This window comes from Besnoitia besnoiti, chromosome IV (assembly GCF_002563875.1).
Source record: "Besnoitia besnoiti strain Bb-Ger1 chromosome IV, whole genome shotgun sequence".
Taxonomy (NCBI): Eukaryota; Apicomplexa; class Conoidasida; order Eucoccidiorida; family Sarcocystidae; genus Besnoitia; species Besnoitia besnoiti.
This window is the reverse complement of record NC_042359.1, coordinates 4,213,428-4,238,724: the sequence shown is the minus strand read 5'-3', so window position 1 is coordinate 4,238,724 and position 25,297 is coordinate 4,213,428. Positions and strand designations below refer to the sequence as shown.

Genomic DNA, 25,297 nt, shown 5'->3' with positions numbered 1-25,297 from the left:
CCGAGATCGGTACGCCTGCCCGGCTGTAACCCTGGGTTGCCTGCAAGAATAACGAGTTGAATGGAATGCTTGTCGCCCCTCGTGTCGTGGCCCTGCGATTGTTTCCGAGTACAATGTTACGTCATGTGTGCGCTCTTACGTTCTTCGCGCACGTCCACCTCTTTCGTTCGTCCCTTGCTTGAAGACTCTTTCTCTGCCCTCTATATGCTGACCGCCATAACAAGCTAGAGTTTTTGCCTAATCACTGCTTCTGGCGTCAAACAGTGGGCATCATCCGACCACTCGCCAACCTTCACACACGTTACACCGTGCAAGGCCGCTGAAGGCGATCGTACGTAGAAAAGCAGTTGAGACTCAACCCTCCCCCAGAGGAGGGCTAGCGACGCGTTGCGGCGAGTTTTTGAAAAGCCTCGCAAGCGTCTGCTCTCATGACGTGGCCTCTGGCGCTCCACAGAGTCTGCCAGGATTGGAAGATATCTGCAAAATAATATGACCGTACGAACCTTGAAAATGAGCTGAAATGCTTTACTACGTATATACGGGCACGGACGCACACACAGGCGTAGGCGGTTTGCCATGGATATCCATCCAAGCACACGACCCCATACGCTGCATTTTGATCATGAACTGCGTCCAACGCGCACCCAACAACACCTTCGTGTGCCTACGCAGACACAGCATGCACATGGGAATGGTCGGCTACCCACGTTCCAAAGGACTTACCCGGGAACGTAGACGCTAGATAAACCAGAAGATTCGACACCGCGTCCGCTGCATTAGTATCTTTGACTTCTTCTGTTGCTTCTGCAGAAACGACGCAACAATAGCACACCGTAGAATCTTGCAAGACGTACACGCCTCAGCTTTCCGTGGCTCCTATCTGTCCTTTTTCTTTCTTTCGGTCGCCTCGCGTTCCCTCTGTCGGCGCCCCTGCTGCCACGCTGGTCCTGCTGTCCAAGCTAATCAGGGAAAGTACCACCATGGAAGGCGCAAAATGACTGAATACGAGTCTGCAGAACCTCCTAGAACAGCCGAGCCACAGTCTATATTTCCCAGTGAGGCACGGAAGAGATCCGGCCTCCGGTGTCGTCGACTGCGCCCATCGGCTGTGCCTCCTTTCATAGCCCAGGCTGGGGTACCTGCCTCGAGAGTCCCCGGTCAGCGCTTTTTTCCGCCAAATTAGCTTACCCTCAAGCTCCGCAATCGCTTTGGCGACTGCAGTTGCGGTTGCGCTGCTCAGCATTCCGCCAGGAGCGAGGTATGCTTCGCCTGCGGGGAACGGGTCTTGCAGGCCCTCGCGGTGGACCTTCGAGCCCAGACCGACGTAGAACTGCTCACATTGCGCAGTGCCAGGAAACTGGAGCAGGTCCACGCCGAAAAAAACACACTCATGCGCAGTGGAGATCCTAAGCTTTGCATAGAATAGAAGTCTGGCCGGAAGCAGAGGCAACAGCACCAGAACGAAGCCAGCTTCAAGCCGAGAGCTGCCCGCGGACAGCGCCGTAGCGACCGGCATATTGCCACGTCCTGAAACATGACACCACAACTCCTGCTGCGGTGGCGAGTGTTACCTGGCGTTGAAAACGCGTTCTCGAATCTGAACTTCATATGTCGTCGCGTAGAAAAGCCCTTTCGCTTCGAACTGGAGGGTGCGAGTTCCAGATGGCTTTACAGCACCACCTACCTTGATCAAATGTCCTACGAAGTCGTCCACGTCCTTCTCCGAAATGTGCGCCGTTATGCACCGCCGACGCCGTGAGACTCCTTCTTGAGGCTCGCATCCATCATTTACGCGGAGGGGCGAAAATGCACTGGATTTGTTCGCCGACCCTCCACCGTCGCACATGAAAGGCAGGACCATGAGGAGTTCTCTCCTTCGTTTCAGCTGGTCATTGTCGTCTTCTTCATGCCTTGAGCTGCACTCGCCGCTTTCGTCATGAGCAGCAAGGAGATGCATGGATTGCAATACCAAGCCGAGCAGATTGCTCACGTAAAACGCAACGCCCCGATCGAGCGACTGGAGCGGAAGGGCAGCCACCCACGGCGCTATTGGATCCGCTTCCTCGTTTGCTTGGGTTTCCACGTCGTTTGCACTTTCCTCGATCGCCTTGTCGGGGGCCTCCTCTGCTTGGCTCAGTCTTGTCAGCTCCTTGACGGGCACGAGAGCCCGACGGATTTTACTGACTAAAAGCGTTAGAAAGCTTCCACGAAGCGTGTCCAGCTCCGCCGCCGGCGATGCAGGGACAACAAGCACCTGCACGACGGCGCTGTACAGCATCACACTCGCCTGAACGACAGGCACGGCAGCGCAGAGAAACGCCCGCTCCACGGTCTTTATCTCAGACCGACTGCCATTCCGACTACACTTCGCTCAACCGGGAGAGAGATCGAACTAAGCAGGGGCGGGAGACGTCGAGAGCCGAGAGGGGTGATGTCACACTGAGACAACATTAGAAAATCCTTGAGAGCATGCGCCATGCATGACATCAGATCTGCACGTGAGACCGCAGCTGTTCGCCCATCCGATCGCTGCCCCCTCCAACACCACCCCTGGACGGGTGTACCACAGAGTTCCGGTGCAGCTTTTGACAGGTCAACTCGGCAGTTTCTGAGCGATTTTCGCGTTCTTTAGCGCACTTTTTGTTTTAGTTTGCAAGAGGCCTGAAGAGCTTGAAGACGCGTCTGGCGGCGTGTGGTCACGGGCACGTCATCAAGCCAGTCGCTGCTGGACGCGCTCCCGTACTTCGCCTTACACGACAGGCGCAGGGCTGCGAGCGCCCGCGCGTAGATGCAGCGGTGTGCCGTTTCATTTGCGACAAGTTCCGCCAGTGCCTCTGGGATCCTACAAAGGGCGAAGAACACGCGCATGACGAAGGTGACCGCGCGCGCACCCCTGGCGCATACGCGTGTCCACATCTACGAGGCCAGGTCGCTCGGCGCCGCGCCAGCGACAGGGGCGGAGTCCATGAGGCTCTCAGGGTCTCTGTCCGAGCCAGAGACTCGAGACATCGAATGCGACTCTGTACACTTGCGTGGCTGCGCGTCGTCGAGCATCCGTTGTCAAGCTCACACGGAACGCGGTAGCTGCTGGGGAAAAGAGAGATTCTGAGGTTGTTCCCCATCACACATCGGCTAGGCCGCGCCAAGCCCATATGAGGTAAGCACTCGGGAGCGCGTCAGTTTCTCTTGTGACTAGGTGCCTGAGCCATGTTCAGAGCCTTTCAGCAGTCGCTCACCCACTCGTCGCCAAAAAATGGGCCTTTCTTGTCGCATACGGAGAACTCGGATCGGACCGTGTTACCAGTGGTAACAGACAGTCGAGCTCGCCGAGAGTTCCCTGGAATCCCTCGGCCGCGGAAAACACCGGTAGCAAGACGCGAGAGGCGATCCGTGCAGCGGCGGCCTGAAGCGCGTCTCCGCCGCTTCCGCCCACATTGCCGACTCCAAGAAGATTCGAGATCCATAGAACTGCAACCTCTAGCGCCTGCCGGCGGGTGTCTGGGCGACAGGTTCGCTGGCGAAACTCGCCGAGTCGATCAAGAATCAACCCGAAGACTTTCGCGTTCAGCGTGATATCCGGCGGCGAGATGCGAACCAGGCACTGGAGCGAAGAGGTGTTCCACGACGACGGCGGTAGAGACACAAAGGCATGAAGCAGGCCCAGGAAGGCGTCTTGCGGTAGGCCGCGGATGGACGCCGCGGCACGGGGCGGCTCGAGCGACACCGAGACGGCTTTTCCGCCAACCAGAGTCTGCAGGATCCTGCGGGATCGACAGAGTCAGACAGAGACTGTGGAGTGCGGACGAGCTAGGCCGCGTCGCACACGGGTGCTTGGGCGCCCACGGCGTGGGCGGCTTGCGGTGTCTTGCGTACCGAAGCGCGTGGGGGGCGATCTCTGTCTCTTGGGCGGAGGTGCCCACGTTCTGCCCGTGTTTTGCTGGGCCGTGCCTGCTGACGGCTAAGGCTGCGCCGAACAGCTGCGCTCTTTCTTCTGTGCCGCATGTCTCGACCAGCCACTCAGCCTTCAGCAGGAGGGCTTCCAGGAGCTGTGGGACTCCACACACGCAGGCAAACCTCGTCTCTGCCTGTGAGGTCGCCAGCCGATCAGAGGTGGGAGGTTTAGGGCTTCGTGGCGATCCGGTCAGGGCGCGCTGACAGTTCAGAGTTGCTACAGAGCAGCTGGTCCACTCCGCCTCCATGCCCCCCCCTTTGCCCACATACGGACTGAATCGGGGCTCCTGCCTCCTGGATGCAGTGATCACTTAAAAGATCCGAGTGGGCGATTTGGCGACACATGCTCGAGAGAACGGGTTGCAAGCGGCCAGCTCCGAGGCTCTGCATGCAGTTGAAGACAGAGAAAGTGTGGCATACAGAGTGAACACGCTGGTCAGCCACCAGTGTCGCTGCAACGCCGATCGAGAGACGTCTGGGCCTTGCCTGGAGCGAGACCTGGCCATCGGCCCGCACAGCCGCCGACAGTGACGCTTCAGCGTGGGCGAGGTCGTACGTATGTTGGAGGCAAGCAGCCACGCAAGAAGCCCCGCTTCAGCCTTGGCTTAACCTTCTATGGCTTACCTTGTCTCCGACGGACTTCAGCACGGCCACCGTGCCCTGAAAACGGAGGAGAAAAGAGGTTCGAACGCCGGTCTCGCAGGCACCACTAGAGGAGACCTCAGGGGAAGCCGCACGCGCAGTGTGGATGCTTTGAAGCAATCCACGCGAAGTGCAAAGTTTCTCTTACATCCACGAGCTTGGAGAGGACCGTCAATGTGGCGGTCCGCTGGGTCAGATCCAGCGGACACGTTGCCTGCATCACAAAAAATCCATGTCCTTTGGCGTATGCATGCGCGAGCGCCTCCCCTTCCCCCCCCCCCCCCCCTCCCAAGTGAACCCCTGCTTCAGAGAGGTCTCTGGGGACTATCTGTGCGACCTAGAAAGGAAATTCGAGCAAGCCTGAGGGCAGCGAAGTGCAGCCAACCACGCGCCGCGCAAGACCGGCGCGGAGGTTGTAGAAACTCAGACATGGAGTCTACCTGCGCGTAAATACTCCCTTCAGTTGGGGGACGACAAGCCTTTACGTGTTGGACTTACTTCGAAAACATCCTCGGCGAGTTTCCAGTAAGAGACAGGATCGACGTAGGCCCCGACCTGAGAGTGCAGCACTCAGCCACGAAGTAGCAGCGAGCTTGGCGCGGTCTATGGGGTTGGCTGCCAAGCAGATCGGCGGAAAGCGAAAGACTTGCAGAGGGTGGGGGGAAACTGTGCGTGAGGCGCACGGCAGACCGACATGACTGACCAGTGTCAGGGCTTCGTCGTATATTCTGAAAACCTTGCTTGAAACGCTGGTTTTTCTCGCGTACAAAGTGGAGCAAAATCGGACCAGTCCGTCCTGCACCACAGGCCAGCGACACCGCCTCCACACACCGAATGTCCTAACAGCTGAAAGCAATTCGAATACCGTAGGCATCCCGCTGCGTTGCACCTGTTAGCATGGCGCAAGCGCCTCGCTCACCAGCCATTCTGTGACGGATTCTTCGACGTACGCCAGCGAAGCGACCAGCAGGCGAGCAGAGCTCTCGCTCGTGACTGCACTCAAGACATGACGACGCCTGGGGAGGCGAAATAGAGAGTAAAGCGCCCAGAAAAATACGCGCGCGGGACGGGAGAGTGGGGCGGATGGGCAGGATCCGCTGGTGTGACAAGGTCTCTGCATACCTTCTTTGAAGTCTGTGACTTCTTTCAGAAGTCCCTTCACATAACGACGGAAATGCGTCTTGACCCAACATCTTGACCCGAGACGCGGGCGAGCGATCGGTTTCGTCAGAACGTGATCCAGCTCGCCCAGAAGCTCATGGAGCCCGTCTAGGCCCCTGATGCTCGCCAGAGTGCTTTTTTGAGCCTCGTATTCCCTGATAAATTCTGCGGCAGAGGCGGCTTCAGGCTCTGAAGGATTTGAACAGCTTCCGGCGTTAAAAGCCGCACGCCCTCCCAGCGGGAAAGGCACCGATCCCCGACCCTGCGGAGACGACACCCACAAGTGTAAAACCTCTGATGATGCTATGAAAAATCACTGCTGACCTTCTGTCGTGCTGCTACGCAGCGCCAGCAACGCGTCGCCGATCCTGTTAGGCAAAGGGAGTGTGTGGCCAGTGGACAGGCACACTGTCCTATCTTCGAATCACATGAGTGTTAATACGAATTTTTGAGAGGATACCCATCGTGCGCGGTTGGATGAGGACGTGAGGGGATCGGCAAGAGTCGCGAGGCATACCTCATACGTCCATGGCTCCTGGTAGTTCAACTGCCTGATTTTCCTGCACACGCGAGCAGGCAGTCACCCGAAGGAGTCGAAGAGATCGCTCCTGGCGAATCTTCATCAATAAACTCAGTGGCTGCGGCACAGAGCAGCTGGGTGGGGGCTTCTGCAGCCTTGACGACACGCCGATAAGAGCCAGTTAACGTGCACACACCCTCGCAATGGAAAATTCCTCTCGGTGCTCTCACCGAATGTCTTTTTCCTTTTCGTTCTCATAGAGCTCGCCGCATTTCTCGATGAGCCAGTAGACCAGTTTCTGAGGGGGCATGCTCGGAGAGAAGTTTTCTTCGTTCACCATGAGAAAATAACATCTGATACAGCTGAACCCCGTGGGAGTTTGCGTGGAGGCGGGGAGATTGGCGTCAATCGATTGTGCGGGTTTAAGGTTTATAGCAATTTCTATTTGGTATTTGTCGGTCAATAAAGGTAGTTCTGGGTCCCAGCATTTCCCCGAATCCCATCTTCCTTGATGTGGATTCTGCTGCAGCCCTGGCCCTGTCTGCCGGTGTGACTAGAGTGGACGTGTAAGCCATGGCTTGGAAGCTGAACACTTCTTGCCACCTAAGCTTGTCAGTCTCTCCTGTGTACGCGGCTCTCCTAGTCACTCGCCTCCTAGCGTGGTGGCCTCGCGGCAGTCTTCTGCCCTTCCCGTGTGCAGCTTTTGGAAGTTCACCTGCACTGCTTTGTTTTCGTCGAAGATGCCCGTGAGCAGGTACGGAAAGAGCCAGGACTCGTAGTCGGCCCTGCGCGTAAGAAAGTGGCGGCGTGATGCCCCGATAGAGAACGTTTCCTGTGGGAAGTTGAAGCGCGTAATTGCGGCGCAGCTCCGCCGCGAGGCTTACTTGTCGGGAAATCGATGCAGCCACCTGACGATTGTCTCGTAGAAGTACGTCCGTACCGCTGGTGTTCGATCAGCCACCAGGCGAGCGAGGTAATTGTGCTGTTACAGGGTCCACACGGATTCCGAAATGCATGCGTAGGGGCGTGTACTGTGACACGGAATAACGCTTTCGCTGAGTGAAGCCACTCATCTGCCGCATCAGTTTCGGCGGAGGCCACGCCGTTCGGTGGGCACGTACAGCTGCGTGCCTTGCTTGTGGTATTCCTTCTCTCGTCTTTCCGGTTGTGTCAACTCCGAAGCGCTACTATACGCGCCTCTGCTGCCCTCGCCACGCCACAGGAACTACAACCCTGCAGTGGAGCGGCACGACATACGCTGCCTTAAGAGGTCTTTGGCGCGGCTGTGAAAAGAGAGGATCAGGTCTACCTCTCTCCTGGGGCCACAGTGCGCCTTTCACCACTCTTCTGAGTCCTCTCCTGAGCGCCCCTTGCGGAGGAAGAAAAGCTCGAGTGCCTCACCGTAGAGCAGGGCTCGTAAAAGGCCTTAATTGGGACTACATTTGGGTCTTGCCAGCCCATCAACATCTGAAGAGAGAGGGGGAAGGTCAACTCTACGCGACGAATGTCGATCTGACGCCGCGAGCTGTCGACTCCGCGTGTATCTCGCCATTGGGCGTTCACCTATGCAGGGCTATCAGATCCGAGATTCGCCGCCGAGCGCTCCAGCGGTGGGCGTCGCTGGGTGCTGCGTGAACTGCTTTCCATCAGACACTTGCCTGAACAACCGCTGCACTGTATTTGTATTCCATCAGACACTTGCCTGAACAACCGCTGCACTGTATTTGTACTGGCCGCACCGCATAACTGCAGTTAGAGCCTCGAGACCGTGTAGCCGAACCTGGAGAAAAGAACGGCGCAAGACGTGAAAAAAGAGAGAATCGAGCAAAAGCCGCAGAGGAGAGCGACCGGCAAGGGTCTGCGCCGCCGCCATTTTGGGCATTCGCTGGAGCAGCTACCGAGGCCGTAGTCAATGGGCGTCCAGACAGAAACGCCCTGAGTCTCCAAAGTTTACCTTGGAATGAGGGTGAACGAGGCACGACAGCAGGGATCTGACGCGAAATAAAACACACACAGTCAACGACCAGAAAGCACGCATGCATCCGCTGTCTGAAGCTGACTCGGGCCTCCAAGAGACAGCAGGGACAAGCCTTACCTGGCCAGAGCTTCAGTAAAGTGCAGTAGGCCTTCATAGTGGTGTTCACAGAAGTTGCAGATGTGGGCACAAGCAGAAGTTTGGATAGCTGCGCACTGGTCCATTGCACAGGCTCGAAGAATTCCGACAATGCCATCCATGTTTGCCCATATCTGTGACCAGGAGAAAAAAAAACGGTCGCAACCCCCATGCTTCATGCCACTTCGGATTCGGTGTGGCCGCGAACAGCATCAGAGCGCAAAACACGCTCCTGGGGTGCTACAAGCGCTTGCCCCCCGAGGACAGGAAACACTCGAGGGCCCTGTATCGGAAGAAATAAGACGAAATCGCTCCGTCGTCAAGGGCCTCCAAGTAGAGCGGCTCTTACAGCATCATCGGAGCAGCGCTCCAAAAGAGCGGCCATGAACTCGAGCATGGCGCCTCTGACTTCCTCACTTGACTCTATGGGAATCAGCTGCAGACATTTTAGCGCAGAGCGGGGGAAGTGAAAGGGAGCCTGACTTGGAGAAGAAGCTTCTGGTTGTTGACGAGAGGAAAAATCGCATATACGCGCCTAGGCTATCGTACCTTAGTTGGCTTTTGTTCCGGAGGGGGTCTCATGACTTCAGGAAGGTGCCCGACCCTGCATACAGAGACACATGAGGGCATCGGTCGAAAGCAGAAGCAGAGATGGTTCAGGGAGAACTGCCGCAAGGCATAAGGAGCCCTCAGTGCAGGAACACTCGCCGACTCGCGTACCCTTCAATGTCTTCGGATCCAAATCTACTGACGGCGACTGAACACACAGCAGAGACACTGGCTGCGAAACAGGTAACTCGGGTAGAGATTGAGAGCCAGCCCTGCTATGTGACCGTCTGCTAGTGTTGCGTGCGAGGTAAGGGCAACGCATGCTTTTACGGACACTCAAGAGTCGGTGCACCAGCCGCATGAAGCGTAGGACCGCCTGACGACAAATGTCGAATATCCGTGCTGACGCGGCCTTCCGAATATCTCCGGAAGTAAGCCAGCGCTGCGTCAGCTTACTGGGTAAAGAAATGCGCAGCAAGTCGTCAGCCGCAAATACATTTTTTGCCATGCTGCAAAAACGAAGACGGATCACCAAGAAACCAAAGTTATAGAATGCGGTTAGATTGAGAGCACACCGTTAAAGAAGTGGTGTGCGAGGAATAAACAACTGGAATATCTGGGGTGTTCTGGGAACCATGCTAGCGCAGTTGAGTCCCGTTTAATAGCAGGAGCCTCCTCAACTAACCTGGTAGAAATCTCAGCTGCGAACTCTCTGCAAGTTTCAGAGCCATCCGAAAGCATTGCCAACAACGGATGCCCAGCGACTTCTAGCACCATGTCGTGTGCGTCTGGAAATAATGATACAGAGCAATGCATTGGTGCGACAGTGCGTGTCTCTTCCAGATCCCGGTCGTCTATCAGCGACTTTCGCCTCCCTAGTGACAGCTGCTTAAAGGGGGAGATGCAGAAAAACCGCAAACGTGACTGCTAGGGCGACGAAAAATCGCCCATCCAACCCCTCAGGGGTGCCATAGGGAGTAAGTGCTCTCTGCAGGGGATCCTCCTTCCGCGGAAGCTACCGTGCTGTGCCAATAAATCAGGGAGGCAGCAACGCCGCCTACCTGTATGTTTTGGCCTGCGTAAGGGGAAGGAAATACATATTCTAAACCCGGATTCCGGACCGATATTCAGTTTCAGGAGTTCCATTCGTTTCGGCTTTAAAGCCCCAGCGAGTTTCACCGTGACTACTAACACGCACATCCTTCAGGCTAAGTCGCCTGCGGCTCCCGTCCAAAGATGGTGACCTGCGAGCCACCAAACGCTTCAAGTCATTTTCCGATTGCTTACAAGAGGGACATTCTGGGTGGCTCACACACGTCTTGAGCCTCTGCAGGGATCGTAGCCTAGATGTGGCGCTTCGGTCCTCGGCGAGAATATTGGCTTCTCTGTGTAGGAAACTTCTGAGGTGCTGCACGGAGCATAGCAACAACAGCCCAGTCAGCACTGTGCTGAGGGGATTCTCTGGAGATTGATCTCAACCGTTGGGCGTGGGAATGCTGAAAATCGCTTAGTGCCATCAAAGCTGGCATGCCTGTCACGCACCTCTCTGTCGCTGAACTTCCAAGTTAAGTCCTTCTCGGATTCAAGTGACGTGGCACACCGACGACGAGAGCGACTGTACACTGAGTTTGTCTCTTGAGGGAGCCCCATATTGAAATTTTCCCAAGGTAATGTCCGGGAAGGCTTCGCTTTTCCTGTCGATGGCTTCGGGCAGCCAAAACCTTTATAGGATAATCCATCGTGCTCTTGATGCATCTGCGGACTCTGGTTGCCGAGGTGCGGTGCAGATGCAGACAGGTTCATTTGCGCCCATATTTCTTCAATGCCTTCCATTTTCTTGACATCTGCGGAGCGACCCGACAAGCATGTCCCGTTTGTCCCTGAAAATCGAAGTAGCGAGTTTTTTGACTGGTCTTGGCGGCTGACCACGGGGCTGTTGACGCACACAAAGCTCCGCTACAGAAGGGTGGAAGTGGAAGAGGTAGGCTACCGACGAATAGTAGGCAAGAGACCGCAGACCTATATGACAATTGGTTTTACGATGATGATGGTGGCAATACAGAGAAAACGAGAGAGGCAACTTTTCGCGGCACTCGCAGTAAATGCTTAAGCCCTCTTGCGGGCTGCCGACGGCATCACTTGCACCCGAGGCGCGGCGCATGCTTTGGTGCTACTCTGCGCGACGATATTTTGCAGCGAGGGTGCCGCCAACATTCAAGAAGTGAAAGGGTTTGCCATCCTTGCGTGGATCAGTGGTGCTCTTGTTCGCTGGACCTGGAAAGAAAACGTGCAGCAAAAGTGAAACTGGGCCGCCTCCGCATCTACGCCTCTGCTGCCTCTACGACCTGTCAGAAGAGGCGCAGCTCAATTTCCCCGCCCTTGATCCCTCCTTTCTCAAGCCTGTCGGGAAGCTTATGAAACCGAGAGGCTCTCCAGTTGCCGCAGTATTTCGGTTGGGATGGCGTTCTGCCGTAGAGAGAAACACGGAAGTGATCCGGTAAATTCGGCAGTCGCCGAATATATGCGTTCAGTGAGCAGCAATCCGAAGCCGGCTTAAAAACATAAAGCACTGATTGCGTTCGATCGCCCTGTGTGTGCTCGAACGTGCTACACAATTCAGGGTCGCGATACTGCAGCGTGCCGCCGACACCTTTTTTAAAGCCCCGTTTGCAAGGGCCGGTCGACTACCGTACACGCCTCTACTCTGAAATCAGCGAACCACACGGTTTCCGAACAGCGAGGGTACTAGAATTGTCCTCTGAATCATCAGCCGAGACACTTGTTCCGCTGGTGGCAGCGAAAGGAGGGTTCAACCTTACGGCGTTTCAAAGTGTGGCGTACTGAGGCGGCCGTGTAACGAGGAGATGCGCAGACGTTTCGCATGCTCATCTGGTGAGGAGCTACGGGTGCTTTGACTGAAGATACGTTGGAGCTCTGTTCGGGTTGTGGGTATCGAAAAAGCTTTCCTGCGCGAGGTGCAAGCTGGATATCGCGGCCGGCACTAACGGCCGAGCGATACGGTTCGATATGCGCGGCTATAGCTTGATTAGTTCAGCACAAGTCCCAATTCACACAGAAGCGCGACGCGTGGTCACATGTCGCTGAGGGGTCCTTGCTTGAAAACTTCGACCGACACTTGAGTGTGGAAGACAGAGATTCCCTTTTTTTCAGGTTGAAGTTGCCCTTGCTCGAAAGCATGCGTGATTTGTGAATGCCGAGACAGCTCGCTCAGCCTGACAACCGCGTATTTACATGAGTCCCCCCTAAACCGGCCATGTACTTCCACTTTTGAGTCTCCACAGGAAAGTAGTATTCCCTGCACCGTTCGTATGCAGTGAAGCAAGTCACCGCACACACGGAAGAGTTTGAATCCAGGCCGGCTGGATCAAAATTTCGACTGCGGGTTCGGTGCCCGGGCCAAACAGAGAGCCTCGGGAGCTGCCGCGCTCTTCGTGCCGAGACGGACGACGGCTGTGGGACTTCAGCCAGGTCCACCCCACCTTCCTCTCTACAGGCTAGCTTCTGCAACCCTCTTCCTTGGAGTTTATGAAAGAAAGCCTGCAGGAAACTCCTTCCCTGCCTCCCTCACTACGCCTGTGTCTCACGCACTGCGGCTGCTCGTCTAACTACGAGGCGTAGAGCCCGTCGCCCAGCCCGGGTCAACCGCGGTTCCGCCGACGCGATTTTATGCTCATCGCCCCCCTTCGTCCTGTTGCTATGCTTCGACTGACGATTCGAGGAGCCGTACTCGTACGCCTCCAAAAGACTTGAAGAAGCCTGTTCTGCTGTGCCGACGACCGCGTTCTGAATCTTTCTTCTGTCTGGAGAAACGAAACGCGTCTCTTGTGCAGCTGCCTTCTGAGGAGCGACTAGCTGCTGCCTGCATCGGTCCGCGCTGCCGTCTTGAAAATTCTTTTCTGGCCTCTTCGAGTCGCCATCGACTTCTCAGCTGCTTAGTTCAACAATCACGCAGACCTTCAAGTCTCTTTATCGCATGCCATGCAAGAGCCCCCCAGCTGCATCATGAGCTGTCGTTTGCAAAATCATGCGGAAAGGGAGCGCGGTGTAGTCTCGCATTGAGGGTTCCCAGAGTTACGTCATCGATTGCTGAACCCCTTGTCCTAGCCTCTTCTCTTCACTCCCTCACTGCGTTTTAGTTTTTTTGCGCCAGTATGTTTGGTTATCTCGCCTGTCTTGATCTGGAAGACCTACGGGGTCACCTTTGAGCTTGTAAATTCGGCCTCGCTGCCTATCCTCCCCTCAGTTTTTCGATGTCCTGAAGTTTTCTCCCAGCCACATCACCCGCTTCGAGTCATCCTCTGCGCAGAGTGAAAGTAAACGTCACCCAAAATCCGTGTCCCCCCCACTCAGTCCCTTCTTGTTGTTCTTCTTCGCCCCGTGATTTCCCGTCGTTTCGGCTTCTTACTTCTGAGGGACCTTCGCGCAGCAGTCGTACTTTCTTCTTTTCTCGAATTAAACCAGAGATCCTTGGCCCTCGCCTAGCCTGCCTGTTTTCATAACCAAAACTGCGTTCTGTCCGTCCCGTTGGGGGATGGTGCATATTTTAGCTGCTGAAATCCCGCTCGCCGCAAAATGGCGGAAGTTGCCAAACTTTGGTTTTTTTCCGCCCCGTAGATCTGCCTTGCATCATTGTGGGGCCGCTTCCAACGCGCTACTTTTTCGTCTCCCTCTTCGTCTCTCTGCTCCTGAGGAATACAGCGTGCGTGTCACGCCGTCTCCAGGCTCTTTTCCCGCGAGCCAGACATTCCGGGCTCCGTCTGCGTGGAGGGCATTGTCTCCCTCTCTTTCTGCTTTCTCCCCTCTCGCTCTGCCTGGTTCGTTCCGTCCTGCAGCGCGCCGAGGCCTTCTTCGGCGTCTGCTGCGCTTCTCTTTCTGGACGCGTTGACCTTGGAGTCACCTCGGTTGCGCACGGTCTCGCTGGCTGCTCCGCGCCGCGCGTGACCGTTCTCGGGCGGGCGGGTCGCCGCACGCCGTCTTCCTTCTGTGAACTGCCTAGGATTTGACTTCTGGAGGGAGAGTCGGCAGCGGAGCAGTGGCGACCTCCCACAGAGAAAGGAGACCCTCTTCAATAGTCCTCCCCACGGCCCGCCCGGCGTTTTCTGCCCTTCTGCGCCTCTGTGGGCGGCGCCCGTCCTCTGCGCCCGCGACGAGTCCAGCGTCCTCAGCGCCCCCGAGCTCCGCTCTCGTGCTGGCTGCGGGCTGCTTGCTCCCTCCGCGCAGGCCGTCGCTTCGCCTCCTCCGGCCGCCATGGCAGGCGGGGCGTGCGCTGCGTCGGAGGCGCCGCGAGGAGAAGGGCGAGTCTCTCGCCTGCGCACGCTGTTGGCGGGCGGCGCGTCTCGTGCGCCTACGCCCGAGTCGGCGTCGGCGTCGGCGGAGGAGACTCAGGCGTTGCGAGCGAATCGCACGCTTCCCCAGCCTTCGCCGGTTCCCGGCCTCGTGAGTCTCCCCGCGGGACCGGCGCGCGCGGAGACGGACGCGCCGGCGTCGTGCTCGGTTCAGCCCGCCTCGCCTCTCCTGCACTCCGCTGCCTCGCTGCCGCGTGGGGGGGGCGTCAACCTGAAGAAGGCGCAACGCGGAAGTCTGTTCAGCTCGCCGGTCCTTGGCGAGCGGGCGCAGACGTCGGTCTCTGGGTTCGGAAGGCGCGGCGACCGCGAGTCGCTGGCGAGCCCGCTGCGGCACTTCTCCAGCCTCCGCGACGCGGATGGCGAGTCCGTCGACGGGGTCGAGGCGGGCGGACGCTACTCTGTCTTCTCTGCGCAGTGGGGAAGCACCGAGGACTGCCTCGTCCTCGGCCGCGGGTCGGTGTCCTCGTGCGTTGGCTCGAAGAAATTGACGGACCGGAAGGTGGGGCGCGGAGGCGGCGAGGAGAGCGGGCTGCGGTGGATCTCGAATCCGAGCGCCGCGCCGAGCCCGGCGATGAGCTGCGTTGTGGCTGTCGAGGCGGAGACGCTCCCGCCCCCAGAGAACGCCCCGAAGAACGAGGAAGGGAAGAAAAAAGGCGGCATCGGCGTCGTCCGCCTCGTGAGCCACGAGAAAAAAAAAGGCTCGACGGGGAAGGTCCTCCACTTCCGGGAGAGTGACAGCAAGATCTCGGATCCTGAGATTGCAGACGCTGAGTCTCTCGACGATCAGGTACAGCGTGCGCACGCGGATCTCGAGGAGAAGCGCAGCCGCGGGGATATGCTGAGTGGACGCCTCTCCTTGGAAGAAGAGGACGAAGAGGAAGCGAAGAAAACGGGTGAGAGGCCTGAAGGAGAGAGGAGCGGCGCCGATGAAACGAGAGAAATGTACCAGCCATGTTGTCCTTCTTTACCCCCGGGCTTGCTGCTCTCGCCCTTCCTCTCTTGCGCCTCAGACACGTGTCTAGCTGGTGACCTGACTGTCTGTCTGTTCTTCCTTAGTCGATTTCCTGCCCCCTGTGCGGCGCCTGCCTCTCGGTTTCGCCTCCCCGCTCCTTCTGGTTACGCGTTACAGCGAGGAAATGCGCAAGAGCAGGGAGCAGATGTCGATTCCGCCAACGTAGATGACCCTGAACTTGCGTTGCTTGCAGGGAGATTATCTCATTCTGCATCCCTGTATGCTGGGTTTGATGTTCCTCGTCAGGCATCGGGCGCGCAGAGACGGGCGATCCGGGTTGGCATCAGATGCGCTGGAAGCTCAAGTCCGTGTGGCGCTACTTGAGCGCGATCAACAATGACGAGGCGACGATGAAGAACGCAACGGGTCCGTACCGCGTGCTGCGAACGTGCGATCTAGGTTTGTTTCCGCTGGCCTTCAAGGAGCCGCGCGCCGAGGCCGCATACCGCGACTTCAACATTCGCCGCATGCCTCTCCGCCTGCTCATCATGTTTCCCATTCTCTGCACGCTGTACGCGGTCAGCTACGTGACGGCGCGCCAGTTCTGTCCCGACTGTTACCTCGCGAAGAACTTCGACGGCGAGGTCGCCGCCTCACTCATCGTCCTCTGCATCGCAACTGTCGGCGCGCATCTCTCCTTCCTCTACAACAAACTCGAGCTCTTCGTCGTCATTCTCCTCTGTCTGGTGCGCCTGCAGCAGACCTAATAAAACGTGTAGCCATGTCTATATCAAGATGCAGAGAGCTTCAGAACGTCAGTGCAGTTTTGATGCTTTCCTTTACGTTTCGCGGCTTGATTCTCCGCCTTTTTCCGCATTTTTCTCTTCAGCTGGCGACGCACCGGTCTGCGGTGCGCGTGGCGACACTGGCTGGCGCCCTGAACGACCCAGCGGAGTTCATCGTCATTTACCCGTACTACGGCATCAACGGAATTCTGGAGTGCTTTCTGCTTTGTTTTACGCTTGTCACCTTCCTCGGCGTAAGGTGAGAGAAATGAGGTGGTGGTGTGGAGTTTTCGATACTTTCGTTTAGTCGAAGTCTTCGTCCTTTGGAGGCGCCTACACGCTTTTGGCTTCTGCTCGGGGTGCATGCTCTGTGCTGGGGCAGCTGCTGCTGGACTGAAGCAAGGATTCATCGTTCTCCGTTTCTTTTCCGTCTCCTCTGGTTCGTGTCTCTTCGCTGGCTCACGGTCTAACCAGCTGCAAGAGAAGTGCCCAGCCGGCATTCTGAACTCTCCGCTCGCGCCTCCGCCTCTCCACATGAGCCCGTGGTGTTCAACATAATCTTCACGCCTGTTGTTTGACGTGCACGTGTGGGCTTTCGTTCCTTCCTCCACTTCTGCTTACCTTCTCTTGCACGGCTCGGCTGGCAGTATCGTGGTGACTGCCACATTGGTTTGTCGTGACGTCGGAGGCCGGATAAAGGTTATACATGTATATATGTATATATATATATATACACACACACATGCTTATCGCCCTATATTCGGATTTGCAGGGGCTCGAGTGCCGTGGCGAGTGCCCACTGCAACACGGCAGCGACGTTTGTGGTGTGGCGTTTGCTGGAGTGGCCTGTGCTTATACAGTTATATATCTGTGCGCCGTTTGTTTCGTGTTTGTGTTGTAGATTCGGCTACGCGGTTTGGGCGACGATTTATATGCTCGCGTGCGTTGTGCCGATTTCGGTTCTCTCGGTGCGGCTCTCCGTCGAGATAGTTGTGAATCCTCACCGCGTGTGGGTTGCGTGGGAGAGCGTCATGCACATCCTCTGCTTCCTGCTCATCGTCCTCACGCTCGTCTCCGCCTACTACGAAGAGCGCAAGAAGCGCATTCTCTTCTGGAACCTCCGGGTATGGCTGGCACCCTCTTGCCGCGCGCAGAGTCCCTTGACGCATCAGCCGTCTCTAGTTTGGGCGCTCTCGCCTGTCACCTTTGTACACAGATGCGTCTGCGTGTGCGTCGTTGTGTAGACCGTGCGCTCGCGATTTATTATCTGTCTTTCTGCAGCTGGGTTCAGGGTCAAACCCTACATCTTTCCATCAGACGTATGCACAACGTCTATTGCGCCACTACCTCCGTGTGTCTGTGACAGCCTCTGTATCAATCACATGTAACTCTTGGCATACAGTTGTCTCGGAATGCTCTGTTGTTTGTATGCGAGTCGGCTTTTTCCCCGCCTTTGTTGTGCCTGAGGATTCACGCCTTGCCCCTGGGCTGGTTTTCTCTGCAGGCCTCGGACGCGCGGCTGCAGCTGCTGGAAGACCAGTTTTCGCACAAGCGGGAGAAACGCCGACCATTGACTGGAACGCCCTTTGAGTGTATTTTGAACAACCTGACCGAGGTAGGGCATAAAAGCAAGGATTTCAGGGTTGTTTCTGGCGGCGGTGCGCCTCGAGTTTTGCCTGTGTAGCTACTGAAATCTGCCAGCTTACTAAGAGCACGCCACTGACCCGCCCTGGGCGAGGCGAAAAGATGTTATGCATGCATTTGGGTTCCGGCCGTGAGTGTGAACACAGAAAAGTCCCTGTGCGTCTCTCACCTTTCCTGTTAATCCCACGTCGAATGTATCCGTGCCGGTTTATCATTTACGCGTCCTCTGTAGTCAGACGATGCATTTGCCCTTTGAGAGTGGGGTTGCCCTCCAGAGGAAGGGTGCGGCGCCAGTGACATGATCGGTACACACTGGCCTTTCTGTGCGGCGCTTTGTTTGCTGTTTTTCTGTCTCTGTGTAGATGCGCATGTTTCCGCTCGACGCCTGCCCTGACGGATTTGGATCTTGAGCGTCCCCCGTGTCTACCAATATTTGAGTTCTTACATGGCACGCTGTTTGGTTTTCGCAGGCGCAGGAAGAACTGAGGAAACCTGGCGATGTGGACCGCGAGGAGCTCATAACGCTAATGCAAGAATCTGTCAACATCCTCACGAGCTCCGAAAACGTCTATCAGATTCGTGCCGAGTACATTGACAACGTAAGTGACTCGTTTTCTCGAGGCTGGAGGTGCTCCACCAGCAGGCTCCTGCCGCATGCGCAGGGAGGAGGTCCGCCGTGTCCGCGTCTGAGGCTGCGCCAGAGACGCACACAGAGAAGGCCGCTGAATGATGACATCATTCCGCCTGCCTGGTGGAGCAGCGGTGGAAGTGACACACACTTCTTGCGTTGCGTGCTTGAAGCGGTGGCTCGTAGACAGGGCTAGGCAAACCTCCCTGAGTGCTAGTTTACAACCGCGCAGAGACTCGAGCAGAGACCGCTATCCTGCTGAGGGTCGCGTGGAGAAACGGGGCGCCTCGCTTTCGCCTTGCACATTGGACATCGTAGCGTAGATGGAAACTGTGTATTCACGTGAATCGCCTGAGTCTCCGTGGAACTCATAAATAGAGTTCAATTCGGTAGGCTTGACCTTTGTGGGTGAGCTGCGTTTTCGACACTGCATTGCGGCCTGCTGTTGTGCGTGCGTGTGTTTCGTCAGGATTTCACCCGCTCATTCATTCGGGACCTGCGCATGCAAACTCGAGAGAAGTCCGACTTTGTCGTCTCTCGCTTCAACACCCTGGCGACGCGCAGGAGGTCAATTGCTTCTGGAAGAAACGAGGCTTCGGTAATCTCCTTGAAATGAACTATCTAGCGGCTTCGATTGCATGTCATGAGTTCCATGAACTGCGCTGAATGGGGAGCAGAGATCCTTAGTTGGCTACCCTGCATTGGTCGCCAACTTCTCGCTCCGTGGGATCAGATGAGTGTCGGTGCGAGGCGGCTAGCTGCAGTTTGCCGGATCCGTTGAGGCTTTTCGTTCAAGGTTTAGGGATGCCTACAGCTGCAGGCGACGACTGAGCAGTCATGGAGATGTGCCCGCGGCCGTGGTTAGTTCCTCTGTTTGCGTGTGGTTTCGATATGATTCAGAGCAAAGAGTTGCTCATGGAGGTCGGAAGCGTCTGGGGCGCCGACATGTTCCAGGTAAGCAGAGATTGCAAAGAAGTGTGGTGTTGTCAGTTTGAGTGGGATGCGCTTCCATGGCATATATATTTATATAAGGCTGTATGCATGTGTATGTGTAGAATATACACGTCTGCCGTTACACATGTGTGCGCATGAAACCTCATTCACATTAGTGTCGATTTGGTGCCGCCTTGCACGCCCGCTGAGAGAGGCGCAGCGCGTCGCCGCCGCACGCCGTCCTGCGTGATTGTTCCAAAGTTTCTTTAAGTGCATTTCCAGTTTAACTCTCTTGTGAGTACTCGATGCGAGCGCACCGTCCATGCAGCCATTGGGTTAAACCTAAACCCTGTTGGTGTGTGCGCAGCTGAAGACGAAACTCACTCGGCCGTTGGTTGAGGTCGGATTTCACCTGCTCTCGCCGTTCGCCTTGTCGCCAGACGTCTGCCTGGACACTCACCTGCTGCGCAAGTTCCTCGTCGAAGTCGAGAAAGCCTACCGTTCCTGTCCATACCACAATTCCCTGCACGGATCAATGGTATGAATCTCAAGAGGCCGCGAGGCATGCCAAACTCGGTGCGCGGCTGCCTCCAGAAACTGAAGAACGTGCGGTCTCGGACGTGTGTGGATAGCCGCTTGTCTGTGTCGACCTGCATCGCTGTGGGCATGTCTGCAACGAATCTGATACGCACGTCGCTTCTCCCCGTTCCGCTGTTTCGTCTCTTCTGCGGCGTCGAGATTCACGGCTGCTGTGCGATTTCTCGACGGGCTCCGCCCCGGCTGACGTCCAGCCAAAAGGCCTGAAACCAGCTTGCGTCGAACAGGAGCGTCCCCCGGTTTTCTCTTTTGTGTTAGCGCAGCTCGCTGCAGTCATCTCGGGGCGTTTAAGAGCCACAAAGGGCCCTTTGTCGCTCCCACGTCATGTGCTCATCTACGGGCGAGCCAGCGCGACTGGTCGCACGTTTTTGCGAGACGCAAGCAGAAGGCATGAATACTTTAGACGCTCAGCGTCGCACGTCCAACGCGCGTCGTGCGTCCTCCCCCTGGGGCTCTGGCTTGAGGCGTTTGCGGCGCTCGATATTTCTTTTTGCCTCCTTCGGACTGACTTTTGTATCGGTTAGGGGTGCTGAATAGCCCAGGGAGGACTTCTGTGCGCTCACGTTCCGGTTCGTGCTCGATGAATCGACATCTGGCAAGGTCCTGGCTCGCCGCTGAGCGATCTCGTTATCTCTCGTTATGTAACCGGAACGACTGCTCGTGCCCAGGTGTTTATGCGGGCCTCCGATGCCTCGGTTCAGACTGCGTCCGCCTTTTTCGTGTGTTGCGTTCCCCATCGCAGGTTTGTCATCTGTCGGTATGCCTGCTCGAGATGCTGCGTCTCCGCGAAGCGTGAGTGGCAGCATGCAGTGTCGTTTTTTCCGCCTCGTGCTCTGAGGGTGCAAGACTATTCCGTCTTTTTTTTCTCTTGTTTCCTCGTTGACGACCCTTGTGGCAGTTCCCCTCGTTGCGTGCTTCTCTCGCTTTTTCACGGGTTTGGCCTCTGTATAGTCTTCGATCTGCTCCGAGATTGCTTAGTTCATTCTCATCAAGCTATGAATTTTTTTATGAGCCTACTGTGCAATAATCGAAACTACGTCAGTTAAGGTTTTCCTATGCGTGTCCCGGTGGCGCTGTAGTTGACGCGTCCTTTTCTCTTGTAGTCTTGGTAGCACGTTTTCTTCCGCCGCTTGCTTCCAGTTTTCCTCGCTGTTCAGTAGATTCCGCATGCTTTTCTCGTTTAGGTTTGCTCACCGCCTACTGCGAAATGCAATGCTGCTCAGTCCCGGTGCCTTTAGACTGGGAAGAGGAGAGCGTGTGCTGGAGCGCTGCTTCACCCGGTCGCCTTTTGTTGAGTGGTTTCATTTTTGTTTTCGCTGCAGGCTTGGCGACCTGGAGGAGGCGAGCCTTATCACCGCGGCTCTTTGCCACGACATTGTAGGTCCCGATTCTTTTTGTAAATATGTATTTGTCTAAATTGACTAGAGGCCGCCGTATTCGCGTATGAATACCACGTGGGGGGATTGAATAGTCTGCTATTTTCGGTACTCGGTTCCTCGTCGCCGTTGTACTCGACGTCTGTGGGCTAGAGAGCTGTGTATACGTCGAGTGCTGCCTCGTAGGTCATCGAGCGCCGGTGTCTTAATTTTATTTCTGCAAAACTAAATTGTGTACTACAGAATTGGTGTGTCGCCGGTCCCCGAGCCCTGGCGAGTGTGGCGATGCGCTGCACATCGTGCGCCAGCAGGGAGAGTGTGGAGGGCGGTGTCTCTTTTATCTTTGCATGCGCCCGCCTCCAGGCGCATCCGGGAAGAAACAACAACTTCATGGTGAACACCAATACGCCGCTCGCCCTCACGTACAACGACGTCTCGGTACTCGAAAACATGCACGCTTCGCTCACCTTCCGTCTTTTGCGCGAGTAAGGGTACTTTTCTAAAGACTGCGCGACAGCAGCCAAGGAACGCACGCGTGGCGATGACTGGTGCTGTCGCTGATTCTGCTGTCTGCGCGTGTCCTGTCCAAGAGCGAATCCGTTAACAAAGCGGACGATCTTTGAGTGGACAGAAAGACTCTTCAATACACTCGTTCATCCGCATCGCATATATACGATATAGAATGCTGTAGCATATACGCATGGTGAGTTAGAGGAGCGACGCTTCCAGACTGCGTATATGTATTATTATTTAAAATCCAGCTTACTGAATGCAGCCTCTTGATGACTCTCAATATATTCTAGGGACAAGGATGGCGCGACTGTGGTGTTACAGAGTGGGAGAATCTGCGCTCGCCTCATTAGTGATCGGCATCGCAGGTCATCCTCCGGGCATGCCTCCGATTAATTTCTCATTTTTTCTTTTTCACGTGCGACCAGCCGCCGCCTCCATTTGCTGGAGCACCTCCACCGCGAGGCGTATCGCTCGTTCCGGAAGACGGTTATTGACTTGATTTTGTCAACGGACATGAAGATGCACTTTGAGCACATCACCAACTTCCGTCTGCGGAGACAGAAAGAAGAATTCGATCCGATGAACAACTGCGAAGATCGCCAGTATGTCTACCGTTTCCCTCCGTGTTTCCATGTGTGGAACTACCCGCGCAGGTCCGTGTGTCTATTCATTTACGTATACGCAGCGAGGGCCTCCAGCCTCGCATATGTATGTATGTATGTATGTATGTATGTATGTATGTATGTATGTATGTATATGCACGTATGTATGTGTATTCCAGAGCGTTTTGCTTGTGTCTGCTGCCTGACGCGCCGACCTGTCTTTCCACGTCCTGGTGCGCGCTCGTCGGTTGCGTGTAGGTGCGTGCGCTGGATTTATGTCGCGCTTGGTACCAACTGGTGGTGCATCCTCTAGGCTCGCAAAGTAGCCGGTGCGAGTCGCTGCGTCTGAGGCGTTCTGTTTTCCAGGGCCGTTCTGTCGATGGTCATCAAGGCTGCCGACATCGGCCACGGGGCGCTGCCCTGGTCAGACCACGAGCGCTGGTGTGAGCTCGTCGTGCAGGAGTTCTACGAGCAGGTAAGCAGGACGGGAGGAGCCGCCTCGAGCGAGCTGTTCTCCGGTCTCTGCGCAGCTGGTATTACCTGCAGAGGGCCTCCTGCGTGCGCGGGCCTCCCAGGACACGCGGGTCGGCGTCAGTCGAGAACTGTAGCTGGACTCTGGGTGGATGGGCGAGAGGCGCCTCTGCATTCTCACGCCGTCTGGACAGACGCGCCACAGCGGCGTCCTTATTATGCCGGTGCAGACTGTGTTTTTCATGTGTGTTTGGAGAGGCACCGCTAGGTACGGGAACACAGAGAGATCCCTGGCAGGCCACGTGCCGCTACAGATTTAGCGTGCCGGAGGCGTATGAGAAGAGGCTGCCATCGCTTGCTGTGTGTCTTGTCGATCGCAGCAGCATGTGACGCTGGACTTGCTGTCCCTCTGGCCTTGTGGAAGTCACAGCGATGCATTTACGTAGTTGTACGTGTTAACAGGAGCGTGCTTGGTGTGTGGACTTCGGGAAACGCGTCGTCGTGCTATGCCTTCTGTGTCTTCAGGGCGACGAGGAGAAACGCATGGGCTTACCAGTGTCTTTCTTGTGCGACCGGAGCCAGCACAAGAAAGAATTTTTCAAGTCGCAAGTTGGTTTCCTTGATTTCGTTGTGAAGGTGAGGCGGGAGAACGGACGGCGCGCCGACGCGGTTGCGGACTCTTCTATAGTTAAGGAGATATTTTCGATGCTTTCCCGATCGCCTCAAGTACAGGTTGCGTGAGTAGTGAGGGAGAGGTGCGAGCGCGCACTGTGCGTGCGCGTTCGTGAAACCAGATATCAGTGCCCTGCGGTCTCGAGACGTCAAACGATAATTAGCACCTCTCTCAGACGAGCAAAATCCCCGATTCTTCCTGCAAAGTCTCACGATACTCTCGCGTGAACTCGCTTCGCGCATGCAGATGGCCCTTTGAAGCGAAGGCGAGAATAGTGCGTGATTTCACCTTGCGTTCTCTGTTGCATTGCTTGGCTGTCTTTTTCTCCGCAGCCGTTGTACGAGGAACTGCAGGCGGTGGAGCAGCACATCGGCGTCAATGACAAGAAGCCTATCGAGACAATCTGCCTGAGAAATCTTAAGGAAAACATCCAGCAGTGGCAAAAGAGGGACGAATACCGGAAGGAACTTCTCGACCCGAAAACCTCTCTTTAACCAGCCCTGTAGCCCGACCACAACGCACGAGCGCTGCTTTCGCATCATCGTGAGCCGTGGGTGTATGTGCGCACTCATGCACCGCTCCTAAAGCCTTCACGCATGCGTTCCTATATTTAGACATAGATACAGATGTAGACGGAAAACCTGACGGTTCGTCGAGAAAGTCTCTGGGAAACGCAGTAGTCAGCATGCCACGCGTGGAACAGAAAGCTGCAGGTGCGCCAATGTGCGCGAGGGAATGCCGACTGGCTTGGCCGTCAACGACATGCGCCAACAATCCAATCCAGCGTCTGGCGGTATCGATGACGACGAGGATGCACTGTCGCTCTTCACTCGGCATCGCTGTATGTCTAGAATGTGATACTCTCCATAGTCGCCATTTCGAGTTCTTCGAGATGAGTCTGAAGCCGGGGGTGTGTGTCTGCGGCCGAAGGGCCAGACGCCTGGATGCGCGGCTACGGGGGAATCTCTTGCGCCTCTAGTTTTTTCTCGGCCTCGCAGAGGGCATGCACAGAAGATGCGACTGAAGTGGATATTTCCGCGAAGGTCCCCCTTTTTTCTGTACGTCTGCAACACTCACGTGTGGATTTACTTGTGCGGAGATGCACGCGTGTTCCTCGACAGCGCAGCGGCTGTGGCACCGCTGGCAAGCGAAAAAGCGGCGCGTCCCCGTGGAATTGCTCAGCTGCGCGTGCTCGAGGTTATTTGTGAATTAACACGCGTGTACACACCTGCGTCCGTGCACGTGTGCATGCGCGTCTCCGTCCCGTGGTGCAGACGCCTCGCTCTGCATTTGAGGATTCATGTGGAGAGAGGACGTCGCGTGCGAGGCGTTTGCTGTGGGTGCGTCGGCAGTTCTCGCCTTTCCGCGTGTCGTGTTAGGCGCACAACTAGAGGGTAAGAAGTCCTTTCGAGTTGCTCAGGTAGACTCGGTTCATCTGGACTGTGATGAGGACAGGTGCGAGATGTGCGTCGATGCGCGTCTGTGCACATGGCTTTCGGCCTTGACGAAGCGCTTGCATTTACGCAGGTATTTCCATCCCATTTTTGTCTAGTGGTGTATGTTATACAGGACATCTGCATATGCGCGTAGACTCGACGGCCGCATCTGCGCGTGGGCTGAGGCCTGCGGTCGACCGCTGAGCGGTGACGGCGGCGCCTGTGTCTCTATTCGCAGAAAGACGCACGTATGCGTATTTAGATGCGTACGTGTGCACCAATGCACTCATAAGCGCATCATTCATATATATGCATTCGTATATATGCTTTTTCCCGTTCATAGATTTGGGTGGGTGGAGACGAGGGCAGGATTGCTGTGTTGGCG

The 25,297-nt window shown here is 56.2% G+C and overlaps 2 protein-coding genes across 2 annotated transcripts; one reads left to right on the top strand and one right to left on the bottom strand.

Moving 5' to 3' along the window:
* Nucleotides 1-376: 376 nt before the first annotated feature.
* Nucleotides 377-9,444, bottom strand: BESB_056940 (HEAT repeat-containing protein; the record flags this gene model as incomplete). Its single annotated transcript, XM_029364129.1, has 24 exons — nt 377-477; nt 724-804; nt 1,189-1,330; nt 1,685-2,287; nt 2,638-2,842; nt 3,237-3,761; nt 3,874-4,046; nt 4,576-4,611; nt 5,092-5,148; nt 5,297-5,389; nt 5,513-5,586; nt 5,716-6,016; nt 6,272-6,314; nt 6,505-6,572; nt 6,990-7,059; nt 7,159-7,256; nt 7,676-7,741; nt 7,977-8,054; nt 8,229-8,265; nt 8,370-8,521; nt 8,737-8,823; nt 8,937-8,991; nt 9,108-9,144; nt 9,393-9,444. 24 exons carry the CDS (start codon nt 9,442-9,444, stop codon nt 377-379), a joined length of 3,234 nt encoding a protein of 1,077 aa, XP_029220052.1.
* Nucleotides 9,445-14,204: 4,760 nt separating this feature from the next.
* Nucleotides 14,205-23,970, top strand: BESB_056930 (3'5'-cyclic nucleotide phosphodiesterase domain-containing protein; the record flags this gene model as incomplete). Its single annotated transcript, XM_029364128.1, has 16 exons — nt 14,205-15,195; nt 15,561-16,000; nt 16,144-16,298; nt 16,941-17,163; nt 17,544-17,654; nt 18,154-18,282; nt 18,781-18,909; nt 19,212-19,265; nt 19,612-19,782; nt 20,584-20,633; nt 21,164-21,218; nt 21,581-21,702; nt 22,156-22,332; nt 22,699-22,807; nt 23,329-23,439; nt 23,809-23,970. 16 exons carry the CDS (start codon nt 14,205-14,207, stop codon nt 23,968-23,970), a joined length of 3,189 nt encoding a protein of 1,062 aa, XP_029220051.1.
* Nucleotides 23,971-25,297: the final 1,327 nt, after the last annotated feature.